A 13,864-nucleotide genomic window follows, 5' to 3' on the forward strand; every position below is an offset into this window, starting at 1 on the left:
TTTTACTTGCGTAGAATAAGATGAAATAGCAGGGGGAAACTGAGATAACACTAACACAATTCAGACCTTTTCTGTCCCTGAAAAACATGTACCAAGGGAAATTAAACCACAGAAAAGGTTACTCATGTTCAAAACAATCTACTTAGCCATATAAATAAAATTACAAGTCAAAGAAACTTTGAAAAACATCTTCAAGGAGTTTCATGAAAACATTCTTTATTGGCAAGCGGATATTTCCACCTTTTTGATTACATCCATCATGCAAAATGACTGACCTCACACATGGTTGTCTAGCTGCTCACTGTGACACAATCTTTTGGAGATAATAAATTTTAAAATTTAGTTACTGTAATTTAAAAAATAACCCAGCAAATGGCTCTCAAACAGGATACGATGTAGCACACATGGTAGTACTGTTCATCCCTTTTGGATGTTTAGTTTTCTCTCCTAATGAAGACTATTATATACAAAAATGGCAGTGTTTTTGTGTGTGCATCTTATAGGCACTCCACTTAACTGACAAAAATAATTTACAAGAAGAAAAAAACTTCAAATTATTTTACAAGGGTTGGTTAATTTTCTTTTGTTGTTGTCTTTTGCTAGTCCACATCAGTGAAATGCTCATTTAAAATGTTTCTTTCAAGAAATCATTTCTTTAGGAAGACAACTTTGCTATGTGAAAAGGCAGATTAGCCCTAGGAAATCTTTCTTACCCAGACTGTTTTACTAGGGGGGATTCAAAACATCCCTGGAAAATTCCCATCTTTTAATTCCATTTTCCACAACCTTTCTCAAGCCCCATGTATTCACATTATCCAAGTTGTTTTCAACAAGTGAAAAGCAGCAGGTCTTCCTATTGCGGGGGAGACCCAGGAATAATCTTCCTCCTCCATATCATGAGGTTGAGAAAACTTTTTCACTTCTATGCAGTGGGGGAAAGGCAACAACATTTTTATCCTGTGGTACTTTTAACAGCGCTTCCAGTATTAAAACACATAGCACAGGTAAATTCATCTCCTTGAAATATCCAGTACCTCGGAGAAAGGTACATTCCAAATCTCCTAGTAAGTAGCACATTCAAATCAACTGGCAGTGAGTAGGCATGACAGAATTTTCTAGATACCTGGAGATAGGTATCTAAAAACAGTGAAGTGGCTTTGGAATTAGGGAGTGGGTAGCGGCTGGAAGCATTTTAAGGAGCATAACAGAGAGAGCCTAGATTGCCTTTGAGTGTTAGCAGAAATACATCATTAGGATGCTAATGCTAGTAAGGCCTTTGGAGCACAGGGTAGAGAATACCTAAGTCACCAGAGGGAGTATCTAAATGGCCCTGAAAAGACAGTAGAATCAAAGACATCAGGACATTAAAGGTGCTGCCACTGGGAAGTCAGACGGAAATGAGAAATGTCATTGAAAAACTGGAGGAAAAAGACCCTGACCACAAAGAGGCAAAAAGGTTAGCTGAATTGTGTCCTGTAGTTAGGTGGAAAGCAGAATTTGTAAACGATAAACTTCAATATTCAGCGGAGGACATTTTCAAGCAATTATGGAAGGCACAGCCTGTTTTCTGGCTGCTTACAGTAATAAGGAAAAGGAGATAGAAGGATAATATTTCATGAAAACTGGAATTAAGAGGTAAGTTTACTGTGGGGCAAAAAAAATTCTAAAATCCATCCATACTAGGGGTCTTCAAAAACTTTATGTAAAATGCATATTATGAAATGTGCATAGGTTTCAAATATTTTTGCACCAAAAATAAACGATCTTTTAATTCCATTTTCCACAATTTTTTTTTCTTCTTAATTCAAGAGGTGGGAGTAAGAAGGAGAGCAGACAGAGAGAGCTACTATCTATCTGCTGGTTTACTCCCCAAAGGTCCACAATGGCTGGGGCTAGAAACGGGGGCCACGAATTCAATAAAGGACTTCTGTGTAGGTGAGTGAGAGAGACCCACATACTTGAGCCATCATCATCTTGCGCTTCCTAGGGTCTGCATTGGCAAGAAGCTGGAATTAGGAGCCAGAGCCAAGAATGAAATCCAGGCACCCTAATATGGGGTATAGGCATCTTATCCATAGGCCACGTGCCCAACCTCACAAGTTTTTTGAAGTACCTTTGTAGGTAAATTGATGGAAGACCTGTTAAATATAAAGAAACCATGGCCAGATGATTTAGGAAATTATCATCCTACTCTAAACAGCAAGAGACATTAATATTAAGAGATTCACTGTCAGGAAATCCTGTCTTTCAGAAAGAGATGAGGATGTGGCTGTGCCACCTTTTGCTAATACCTCAGAAAGTTCTAAAGGTCTGAGTATTCCCTCATACAAAAGGCCTTGAGATTGAGGGTGAGTCTCAGATCCTTTCAGCCATCTCAGGGAGAGATGAGCAGAAGTAGAGGACAAACTTGGAGAAGCCTCCTGTAAAATGTAGTCGACTCCCCAGACCATACGTAGGAGACTCACAAGTTTTTAGGCAACATCATGCCAGCAGTAACACTGCTACCTTAGTGAAAGGTGTAGACAATAAGAACAAAAAAAATAGGCCAATGATATTCAGCTGTTAACATGTGCTACCTTTTGTGAAAAAGAAAAGGTGACTGACTGTGAAGTGGATCCCAGGGCAGACGACTGAGCTGTGAGCCACAGACTAACCCTAGGCCCTGACAGCTACTGAGTGTGCCGAGCTGGATTTGTGTACACACTCCTGGGCCCGGGTGGTTCCTCTGGTCATTCAGTTTTCTGCTTTTTGAACAGGGATATCTGTAATATTATTCTATGCCTGTCTTGTCCTATTTAGAAGTATTTAATATGCTTTCCAGGTTTATATGTACAAAATGGAGAGCAATTATGCCCTAGGAATCACACCCAGATCCTTTCCTAAATCGAAGTGATTTAAACGATGAGACTTGGGATTTTTGTTACTGTAATGGGTTGAGACTTCTGAGCACCTTTGAACAGGATTAACTGGGATGGATGTGAATCTTTGGGACTCGGTGGACTACGGTAGGCAAAATAATGTCCACTCTAAAATGTCCATGTCCTAGTTCCAAAACCTGTGAATAAATAACCTGTGAACTGATAAAAGCAACTTTACAGATGTGATTAAAGTTATATGGCCTTGAAGTTGAGAGATGACCCTGTATTAACCAGTGGGTCTGATGGTCACATGAGTCTTTAAAAGTATAGAATCTTTCCTGACTGTTGTCAGAGAGATCCAAAGGTGCTGGCTTTTAGGATGGGCAAAGGAAGCTATAAGAAAAGCAAAGTGAGAGGTCCCTGGAAGAAGAACAAAGAAATGATTCTCCTTTGGAATATCCCAAAAGTAATGTAGCCCTACTCATACCTTGATCCTAGCACAGGTCAGCTCCATGTTGAACTTCTAAACTAAAGAACTCCAAGGTAATAAATCTGTGTTATTTGAAGCAACATACTTTTTTCAAATTACTCTGAAGTGGTGACCTACGATTAAGTGGAATCTGGGAAGAAGTAAAAGCTTTTCTATTATTCCTGACATAGTCTACCTCGTTCTGGAAATGTCTGTTTTCAACAGAAATGCAAACATTATGCTGGTGATTCTTCAGATACCGTCTGTCTAAAAGAATGTGCATTCCTGTATTTCTACACCAGTCCTGTTCTGGAATAGATTACATTCTGGATTGAACAAGTAGACGAGTGATAATCTACACAGTGGGACGCCTGGGAAAAAACTGGGTTGAATGAATAAATGAATGTAATTAAAGGCAGGTTCCGGAAGGGATTCTAATTTCTCTATTTTAAAGTGCTGTTTACCTTATTTTCTCAAGAGTTGCTCATCTTTTTGTTTCTGGTTTATGATGGGCACAGATGAAAAAAACTAAGACCAAACCATATTTTCTGACATTCACAGTATAGCTAAATCAGTAAGTAAAAAAGATGCACAAAATCTTAATAGGAGAAATAACTATTGTCTGATAAAACAATTTAAAAATCAGAATACAGATACTTCTCAGTATATATCACAGAAAAATTTTAACTTATTTGATCAAAAGATGTCTTAATGGCTGTTGGTCAATGCTCCATCAAGGAACTGCAGTGCAAATTTTATCAAATACATTTATCAAAAAGTGGTTCTGTTCATTTTCTCTGCAAATGAATGTTGTTAACATTAACACTGAATATGCAAGAAACTGGTCTGCCTATTTAAAAATCTATCAACATAAGCCAGCCTGCAACTAAAAACTCAAACACACTTATGTCAAGATCGACACTTCATCCAAATTCATCTATACTAAGGCTGGAAGACAGAATAACAACAAAACCAAGATTTATCTGTAAAAATGATAAAAAATAATTTGGTTGTTTTTACGCTGGAAGTATTTTCCTGATTAATATGACACAATTTCTCTCCAAATAAGCTACTGCATAGAAAGGCATAATATTATTTTAGTTGTTGGAGAATCACTGTGTTAAGAATATCTGCTTCTTGTAATGTCTGGCTTTCATCTGTTAGATCTTTATTTGGAAATGAAGTCACAAGAATAAAGTCAAGAGCTGCAAATTCAGGACGAGACTGTACAATAAAGTTCCGGACATCCAGGATCCTGAAAAAAAAAAAAAAAAAGATGAAATAACTTGTTTTACAAAAAACATACTTACATATATTAGATCTCTAGAATAAAAATTACATAATTTCAACTCTTATTTAAAAGTGTCATAACTTTCTTTAATTTATATTATTTCAATAGAAGAATTTATCTTAGCCTTAAGTTCAAGTAGAATTTTGTAATGGATCTATGATTTATTCTACTATAAAACAGCAACAATTTCCAGGTGAGTAATGGAAAAAATAAGTGTTAATGATGTAACTATACTGAAAGTACCTGTACTGGTTTTACAGTATAAGATTAGGTTACTAGCATATGACACAAAAAATGGTAATTTGGGTTGGTATATGGTGAGATGAGTAAGACTATAAAAATAATGCAATAATTTAAAAAATTATTTCTACACATAACTAAAATCATTTGCTTCAATGAGCAAATAAAAATATCTTATAAGCACAATTGTTGATGTATAAGTGTTTAAGGGATATAAATTTAAGACAATTTTAACTGGTGTATTTGCCCACAGCACAATTAAACTTTATTTACACTACACATTTACAGTATGAAGAATTTGCTATATAGAAAGTTAATTCCAAGCAGAATTATCATAAATATTTAAATGAGTAAAGTCCAAATAAGTTTTTACTATTTTTATTTAATTTTTTATTTGACAGATAGAGTTAGACAATGAGAGAGAGAGAGAGACAGAGAGAAAGGTCTTCCTTTTGTTGGTTCACTCCCCAAATGGCCGCTACGGCTGGCACTACACAGATCCGAAGCCAGGAGCCAGGTGCTTCTTCCTGGTCTCTCATGAGGGTGCAGGGGCCTAAGCACGTGGGCCATCCTCCACTGCCTTCCCAGGCCACAGCAGAGAGCTGGACTGGAAGAGGAGCAACCAGGACTAGAACTTGGTGCCCATATGGGATGCCGGCGCTGCAAGCAGAGGATCAACCAAGTGAGCCACAATGCCGGCCCCAAGGTTTTACTATTTTTAAAGAATATAACAAAAACCTTTTTCTAATATGAGAAGCTGACAGAGACAGACAGACATACACTCCTGTCTGCTGGTTCACTCCCCAGGTGCCCATAATAGCCAAGACTGGACTGGGCCAAAGTTAGGAGTTGGAATTCATTCCAGGTCTCCCACGGCAGGAACCCAACTGTTTGAGCCATCAGTGTTGCCTCCCAGAGTCTGCATGAGTGGGAAGACAGACAGGAGTTAAGCCAAGTATTGAACTCAGGCACTCCAATGTGGGACACAGGCATCTTAATAAATATCTTAACCACTAGACTAAACACCCATGCCCTGGTTTTATGATCTTAAATCTGATTCCACCTTGTATGGTGTTAGCAATAAGCAAAACTAAAGTTCTTTATTTTTATGTGATGTCTGTACTTGCATTAGTTATTAAAATGGTTTAAATACATTGTTTTAATACTATTTTATATTTTTATATACAGCTATTATACTGTTAAAGACTTTTCTGTCAAAAATTGACTTCCAAAGTATATCTAATGAATTTCACATTCTTCATTACTCAAGTCATATACAGTCTTACGTGGAAAAGGAACAGTATGGGGGCTGGTGTTGTGGAGTAGCAGTAAAGCTGCCATCTGCAACATCATAATCCCATATGGGCACAGGCTGGAGTACCAGCTGCTCCACTTCTGATCCAGCTCCCTGCTACTGTACCTGAGAAAGCAGTGGAAGATGGCCCAAGAGGTTGGGCCCCTGCCATCCACTGGATGAAGCTCCTGACTCCTGGCTTCTGTCTGACCCAGCCCCGGTCATTGTGGCCATTTGGGGAGAAAACCAGAGGATGGAAGTGCTCTTTCTCTCTCTTTCTCCTTCTCTTTTTTCTGCAACTTTGCCTTTCAAATAAATGAATTTTTTTTTGTAAGAAAAGGAACAGTATGTAACAGCAAACTAGACGCTTTACTGGTGCAAAATCTTACCTGTGTGTACAGTTGAATCTTTGTATCAAACGACTCCCATCTGCTAATCTTATCTGAATTTTTGTGGTTGGCACCGAATCATCAATATGAACAGCTGCATTAAGTATTGATTTATCCTCTTCTTCTGGAGAGGAAGGTGTGCTGATGATTTCAGGTGTAAGACTAAGAAAGAAGAATGTAAGAAATAGAATGCAAATACACATTCATAAATGAGACATATGTCCAATGGCAGACGGCAGATAAACATGTACATCTATAGTCGATTTAAAAAAAATCCCATCACTTCTGGACCAGCAGAAGGATGACTTCACTTGAGTTCCTATACTTCTCCCAACCTTTTCACTTACGTTAAAATTACTTCAGATGGTATGAATCTGATTTTTCAGTCTCTCCCAAAAGCCTAACTGCATCATTTCCTCTTACTGTGCAATTTCAGACTTTTAGCACAATTTCTTTAGCAAGCAATTTGTGCAAAGTTGTGCTAATGACAAAGAATGACTTAGAGCAGAGACAGACTTAGTTTCAAATCCAGCTACATTAATTCTGTAAACTTGAGTAAATCAATCTCTTTGTATATCAGTCTACTAATTATAAAATAGAGATTAATAATGTTATTGAGGTATATTACCCCAGAAAGTCCTTAACACAGTTCTAAACCAGTGTTTTTTAATAGGTAGATGTTATTTTTGCACATATAATCAGAACTAAACTATTAATTTAAACTTGGTTAATATTATTTAAAAACATTTAAGTAGCTATTTTTTTTCTTTTTCTTTTTTTGCAAAAGACAAGTAACTCCCAAGCAGTAGTGATGAATGAAATTCTATTCATGGTGATAAACTTACTATGAAGTTTATTAGACAAAACATTTTACCTTAATAATTTCACTCCAACCTTTTAAAATTGCTTAGTACCTTCTAATACCAGCAGAATGATCAGTCTTTCTAACCCGAATGTAAATGTCAAAAAGTGAGTGCTCTTTTGGCTAAGATTAAGGCAAATTTATCCAAATTCTTTATAAACATAAATTCTTACTATTTTCTACTCTCTCATTCACTTTGGTGATTTTTAAGTTTTTAATTTTTTTTTTTTAAACTTATTTTCATTTTATTTCAATGAGGGACAGTGACAGGGGGAGAGGGGCGGGGGTGGGGGCCGGGGGCAAGGATGAGGGTGAGGGCCAGAGAGAGGGAGAGGGTGAGGGCCAGGGAGAGGGAGAAGGTGAGGGCCAGGGAGAGGGAGAAGAAGAGGGAGAGGGCCAGGGTGAGGGCCAGGGAGAGGGAGAGCCAGAGGGAAAGGGCGAGGGCCAGCCTGAAGCCATCTAGGTTTCTCTCATGGTTGGCAGAGACCTAAGTATTGGGGCACTGCCTGCTGCCTCCCAGGATGCACATTAGTGGGAAGCTGGCTGAGAAGTAGAGGAGCTGGGACTCAAATCAAGCACTCTGATATGGGTTGCAAGCATCCCAAGCAGAAACTTAAACCACTGACATACGCCTGCTCCTCTTTGATGGTATTGATGTTTATTCTCTCAAATACTGAGTTTTAATAGCTTCCTATAAATTTTCTTCTGAAAAAATGAAATTTTATGTAAATACTAATTTAAAAGTTTTATGAGCATTCTTTTGTCCAATGTAAACTTAATTCACCATTACTCCAAATTCCATCTAAAAGTTTCTCTCTCAAAATACATGATAAAGTGGTAAAATGAACTAGTTTTTGTTGTTAACCTTTCTGCCTTTTCCTTAGCTATTCCTTGAAAGATTTTAGAACCAATTTAAGAATATATGTGTGTGTATATATCAATATATAATTACAATATGAAAAATGAGGAGTTAACCCATGAAGCTGTGCTGCATAATAGTTAACAGCATGGATCCTGCTGAGAGGAAGAAGCAGGGTTAGGACAGAGCCCAGGAAGGCAGAGAGCACTGGGTCAGGGCAATGAGAATGGAGAAGGCACAGCCTTGTCTGTCCAGCACAGCTGACACTGTCCTCCACCCACAGCGCAGACACACAGGGACTATCCAAGGGTGACAGCCAGGTGGTGGGCTGCCAAAGGGGTGGGACAAGAACGAAAAGCAGAAGGGACAGGCTTCCTAAGCTCTGGAGAAGAGAGCACTCAAGGGTCCAGGGACCAAGATGAAGTTAGACTTCAGGTGCAGTGGCTGTAATAGTTGAATGGCTCATAGAATCTTTTGACAATGAATGAGTGTTCTTACGCAGAAAGAGAGTTGCTTCAAGTCATGACTTTTATCAACATACATGGCAGCTCACAATCCTTTTGTGAACGTCTACTCACTGGTCTTTCCAATCGAAAACAACTGATATTCCAGGGCTCTGCTCCGGCTCACCAAGCTACCTTTCATCCAATAATACAGTTCATTCGATTATTTTACTAGTTTTACATTTTTAGCTTTCTTGCTTCTATTATTTACATGAGGGTACCGGATAAGATTTTAATTACATTTAGGTTTACCACAAAATTAATTGTATACCAAAATAAAAAATTAAAGTTACTTTCCATTTATGTAATATTCATTTGTAGACTGTCTTTGATGGAGTTATAGATTATTTCCAATTCTGTTTTACTTACTTATTCTTGCTCACAGAATAGTTGTTTGGAAGGCTTGGGAAATCAGGCATTTTAGAAAGATACTTTCTAAATAGATAAAGGTTCATTGTTAAATGGCGAGGCCAAGGCAACTTCCACTGGCTGACAAGGTCACAGCAGAAGGTCTGTCTCAGCAAGGCGTGAGAAGGACAGCTGCAGTCCTCTTTGAGGCTTTAGGTTTGTTGGGAACTACACTCTGCATAAAAAAGCCGGAGCTTCCTGGTGGTCCTGCTAATGACTGCTGTATTCCTAATTTTAGGGAAGAATGCTTAGTCTCATTATTCCCAAAATGTCCTTTGCTGTGTAGGATTCTAATCAAATAAAATGCTAGTATAGGAGAAGGGGTTAATGCTTTATGCAAGGTTGAGCTGTTTGTGCAAAAGAATTAAAAGGCAAAAGGCTCCCTGGTATATACTTCCCACTAGAAGATAAATGTTATTAAAGTTTTAATTCAATATGTGTTACAAATACATGGTTAGGATGTCAAAACTGTAGAACAGATGTAAGTGAACCTTAAATAAGTACAATAAAGCAATTAAAGAATTACAGAAAGAACCGCGGAGAGTAAAAAGAGCTTGCTTTGAACTTGGGGCTTCTAGTCAAGATTAGATTAGGGAGGTACTGTTCTAGCTTGTGTAGCCAATTTCTGCTTAGCTTGACAGCACTCTAGGCCTTGGCTTGTGAGGGCAGCCTGTTATCTTGCACCTGTCTGTGATAGTAACCCATGCTCTAAATACGCCTGTGGAAATCAAAGAAATTGTAACTAGATGAAAGTGGACAACAGACTTGTTTTTGTAAGAAGAAAGAATCATTATGTGACATCATATAAAAATAAAGTCTGGTGCTCGAGAGCCAGAGCCATGCCATTAGCGTTGCTGTGAGTGTGTTTCTCATTTCTTTGAGCACAGACACTTCTCACACCTTGGGGCCCCTGGACTGGCTGGAGCTGGTCTCCAGCAGCTAAAATTTTTTTTTTTTTTAATTTATTTGACAGAGTTAGTGAGAGAGAGAGAGACAGAGAGAGAAAGGTCTTCCTTCCGTTGGTACACCCCACAAATGGCTGCAACGACCGGTGCGCTGTGCCAATCCGAAGCCAGGAGCCAGGTGCTTCCTCCTGGTCTCCCATGCAGGTGCAGGGGCCCAAGGACCTGGGCCATCCTCCACTGCATTCCCGGGCACAGCAGAGAGCTGGACTGGAAGAGGAGCAACTGGGACCAGAACCCGGCGGCCATATGGGATGTCAGCGCCGCAGGCACTGGTCCCAGCAGTTAAATTTTTATTTTGATATATTTCTTACTTTAAAATATTCTGTGCAATTCTTCATTTTTAGAATACAGATGCTCTGGGCCGGCGCCGTGGCTCAATAGGCTAATCCTCCACCTGTGGCGCCGGCACACCGGGTTCTAGTCCCGGTCGGAGAACCGGGTTCTATCCCAGTTGCTCCTCTTCCAGTCCAGCTCTCTGCTGTGGCCCGGGAGTGCAGTGGAGGATGGCCCAAGTCCTTGGGCCCTGAACCCGCATGCGAGACCAGGAGAAGCACCTGGCTCCTGGCTTAGGATCAGCGCGGTGCACGGGCTGCAGCGCGCCAGCCGCAGCGGCCATTGTGGGGTGAACCAACAGAAAAGGAAGACCTTTCTCTCTGTCTCTGTCTTTCACTGTCCACTCTGCCTGTCAAAAAAAAAAAAAAAAAGCTTCTGCATTTAAAAAAAGAAAAAAAAAAGAATACAGATGCTCCTCAATTTACAAGAGTGGTTTTTCCAGATAATGTCTTCAACTTCTGATGGGTTTAAGTAAAAAAACATATTTAATACACATAACCTAGACATACCCTCACAGCTCAGCAGCACGGCACTCTGCATAGTGCAGGTTGTTTCTCCCTGGGATCATGGGGCTGACTGGTTGCTACTGCTACCATCTAGCCTTGTGAAGATATCACATTTCTGGCCTGGGAGTTCAAAATTCAAAATTCCAGGTAGTTTCCACCAGATGTGTTATCATTTTCATACCACTGTAAGCTGAACAATTGTAAATCAGGGTGCCTCTGTATGTTATATTTGCTTATTCAAAATTTAGGTTCATGTGCATGTGGACTTACATCTCCATGTTAATGTGTCTCTCATGTACATGTTCTGTATGCTAGAAGCTGAAAACTTTAAAGACTACATTTCTCAGACTCTCTTGCAACTAGAACTTTGTATGACTATACCCTTCCATGTATACTTGTATGGGTGAAAGTAATCACTGTGATGTGGAAGCTTTGCCACCTCTTCTGTTGGAGCCACCTAATTCTTCCAGAACAGTCACGACAGAATGTTCTAGTGTTGGGGCTGGTGCTGTGGCACAGAGGGTTAAAGCCTCAGCCTGCAATGCAGGCATCCTATGTGGGCGCTGGTTCAAGTCCTGGCTTCTCTACTTCCAATCCAGCTCTCTGTTATGGCCTGGGAAAGTAGAAGATGGCCCAACTCCTTGGGCCCCTGCACCCTCATAGGAGATCTGGAGGAAGCTCTTGGCTCCAGATCAGCTCAGCTCTGGCCATTGTGGTCATTTGGGGAGTGAACCAGCAGAACGGAAGACTCTCTTTGGCTCTACATCTCTCTGTAACTCTGTCCAAATAAATAAAATAAATCTTAAAAAAAAAAAAAAAAAAAAGACTGTCCTATAGTGTCTGATCCTTAGCTTCACAGGCACTGAGCAGCTAACAAAAGAGGTGCTTTCCATACAGTTTTTGATTGTGTTTGGTTTTCTTAAAAAAAGCTTGGCTTTGCTAGAAATACTATAACCTAAGATCCTATAAGAAATCCCAGGGCAGGTGTTGTGGCCTAGCAGGTGAAGCCACTGATTGCAATGCTGGTCAGAGTCCTGGCTGCTCCACTTCCAATCCAGCTCCTTGTTAATGGCCTGGGAAAAGCAGCGGAAGGCAGCCCAAGTACTTGGGCCCCTGTACCCATTTGGGGGACACAGAAGATCCTGGTCCCTGATTATGCCCTGGTTTAGCTCCTACTGTTGTGGCCATCTGAAGAGTGAAATGGTGGATGGAAGATCTCTCTTGTCTCTCCCTCTCTCTGTAACTGACTTTCACATAAATAAACCTTTTTAAAATAAGTCCCTTATTATTTAAGCTAACAAATCCACTTTTTATCATCAAAACCCAGAAGATTATGGTCAGTGAATAACATGGCATCACCAATACTGATCCCTATTATTCTTTTCCATCAGCTTCTCCTTTCCCTACTGCCATTTTCCCAAGCTATTTGACTCATAAAGAAAGAGACTAGCCTTCCTGAGATACTATCATCAAAGAGTTAAATTTGCATATTATAACCATTGGACTTTTTCAGCTGTATTTCTGTTAGGCTACCTTCAATTTTAATTCTAGATGTACTTTAGTTTTGCTAATAAAGATGTACATTCTAACATTAATTCTTAGTCATAAATCTAAGCCATAGCTATTTTTTCAAAAGATTTATTTATTTATTGGAGAGTCAGAGTTATAGAGAGAGAATGGGAGGCAGAGACAGAAATCCTCCATCTTCTGGTTCAACCCTCAAATGGCCATAATGGCCACAGCTGGGATGGTCCATATCAGGAACCAAAAGCTTCCTCTGGGTCTCCCCTGTGGGTGCAGGAGCCCAAGGACCTGGGCCATTCTCTGCCACTTTCCCAGAAACAATAGCTGGGAGCTGGACCAGAAATGCAGTAGCTGGGACAGGAAACTGGCACCCTCATGGGATGCAAGCACTGCAGGGGGCGGCTTTACCCCCTGCACCACAGTGCTGGCTCCAAGGCATAGCCATTATAAAGGGCCCTTCTCATACATTATGCCACACACGAGTCTTTGAATTGTGCTCTATAAAATTCTGTCAGAATTCTTTGGAAACGCATCAGAGACAACTCCCTCCTTCATCCTCAGTCATAGTAGCTCAGGTTTTACAGGTGTTTTACTAATTTGGCTTCTGTAATTTGCATGCATGTTGTGAAGTTAAGATAGCCACTGTTTTATGTAATCAAAAATTCACTAATTTTCTCCTTTTTAAACCACATTATCTGAAACAGGCACATGACATATGGTGAAAAGCACAGACTCTGGAACCAGAGTGCCTGGGTTTGAATGGCACTCACTGGTCATTTCCTAACTCAAATCACATTGGGAAAATTACTATATCTGCAAAATGCAGCTATTGTGAAGATTAGATTAGTTAACAGCAAATAAAGGATTTAGACAGCCAGGAATGTGCAACTGCTAAGTACTGCCTACTAACACCACCACTGGATTTCTGTTTATTTAAGGTCTTCACAGTTCATAGTTTGGTTTCTCTTTCACAGGTCATGTTAGCTTTTCTTTTGTCCTGAAAGAAAATCTGAACAAGGATGAATACTTTTCTCATTTTAGGAATCTTACCTTCCAAGTTTTTGCCCTTCTCCACTGAAAGCCTTGAACCTCAGCCTAGGTTTTACATATTCTTGATCCTGATGGTCCTCCATGTCCAAACTCAGTTGGCCCTCATGAACCAGTCGCTGAAGCTCCAAGGGAATCTCTCTTAAAAAAAGGGAAAAACATGTAAGCTTTCTAAAGATTACTGTCATCAAATCCTGAGCTACACCGCAGAACAGCAATTTCTGCTTACATTATCAAACAAGTTGAGTGTCCCTTATCAGAAAGGCTTATGACCAGAAGTGTTTTAAATTTTAGAATATTGGTAACTTATTTTAGA

The 13,864-nt window shown here is 39.7% G+C and overlaps 1 protein-coding gene across 1 annotated transcript in view; it reads right to left on the bottom strand.

Annotated features, from left to right (window-relative positions):
• Positions 1-623: 623 nt before the first annotated feature.
• The window catches only part of UBXN2B (UBX domain protein 2B), a 41,482-nt gene continuing 28,241 nt past the window's right edge, over positions 624-13,864 (bottom strand). The window contains exons 6-8 of the mRNA XM_062188471.1: positions 13,552-13,689; positions 6,542-6,703; positions 624-4,582 (exon numbers count right to left, since the gene is read on the bottom strand). Coding sequence (XP_062044455.1) covers positions 4,420-4,582; positions 6,542-6,703; positions 13,552-13,689 — 463 coding nt within the window. The 3' untranslated portion in view covers positions 624-4,419. The remainder of the gene's footprint in view (positions 4,583-6,541; positions 6,704-13,551; positions 13,690-13,864) is intronic.

The sequence above is a fragment of the Lepus europaeus genome, chromosome 4 (genome assembly GCF_033115175.1).
Source record: "Lepus europaeus isolate LE1 chromosome 4, mLepTim1.pri, whole genome shotgun sequence".
In the NCBI taxonomy this organism is placed as follows: domain Eukaryota; kingdom Metazoa; phylum Chordata; class Mammalia; order Lagomorpha; family Leporidae; genus Lepus; species Lepus europaeus.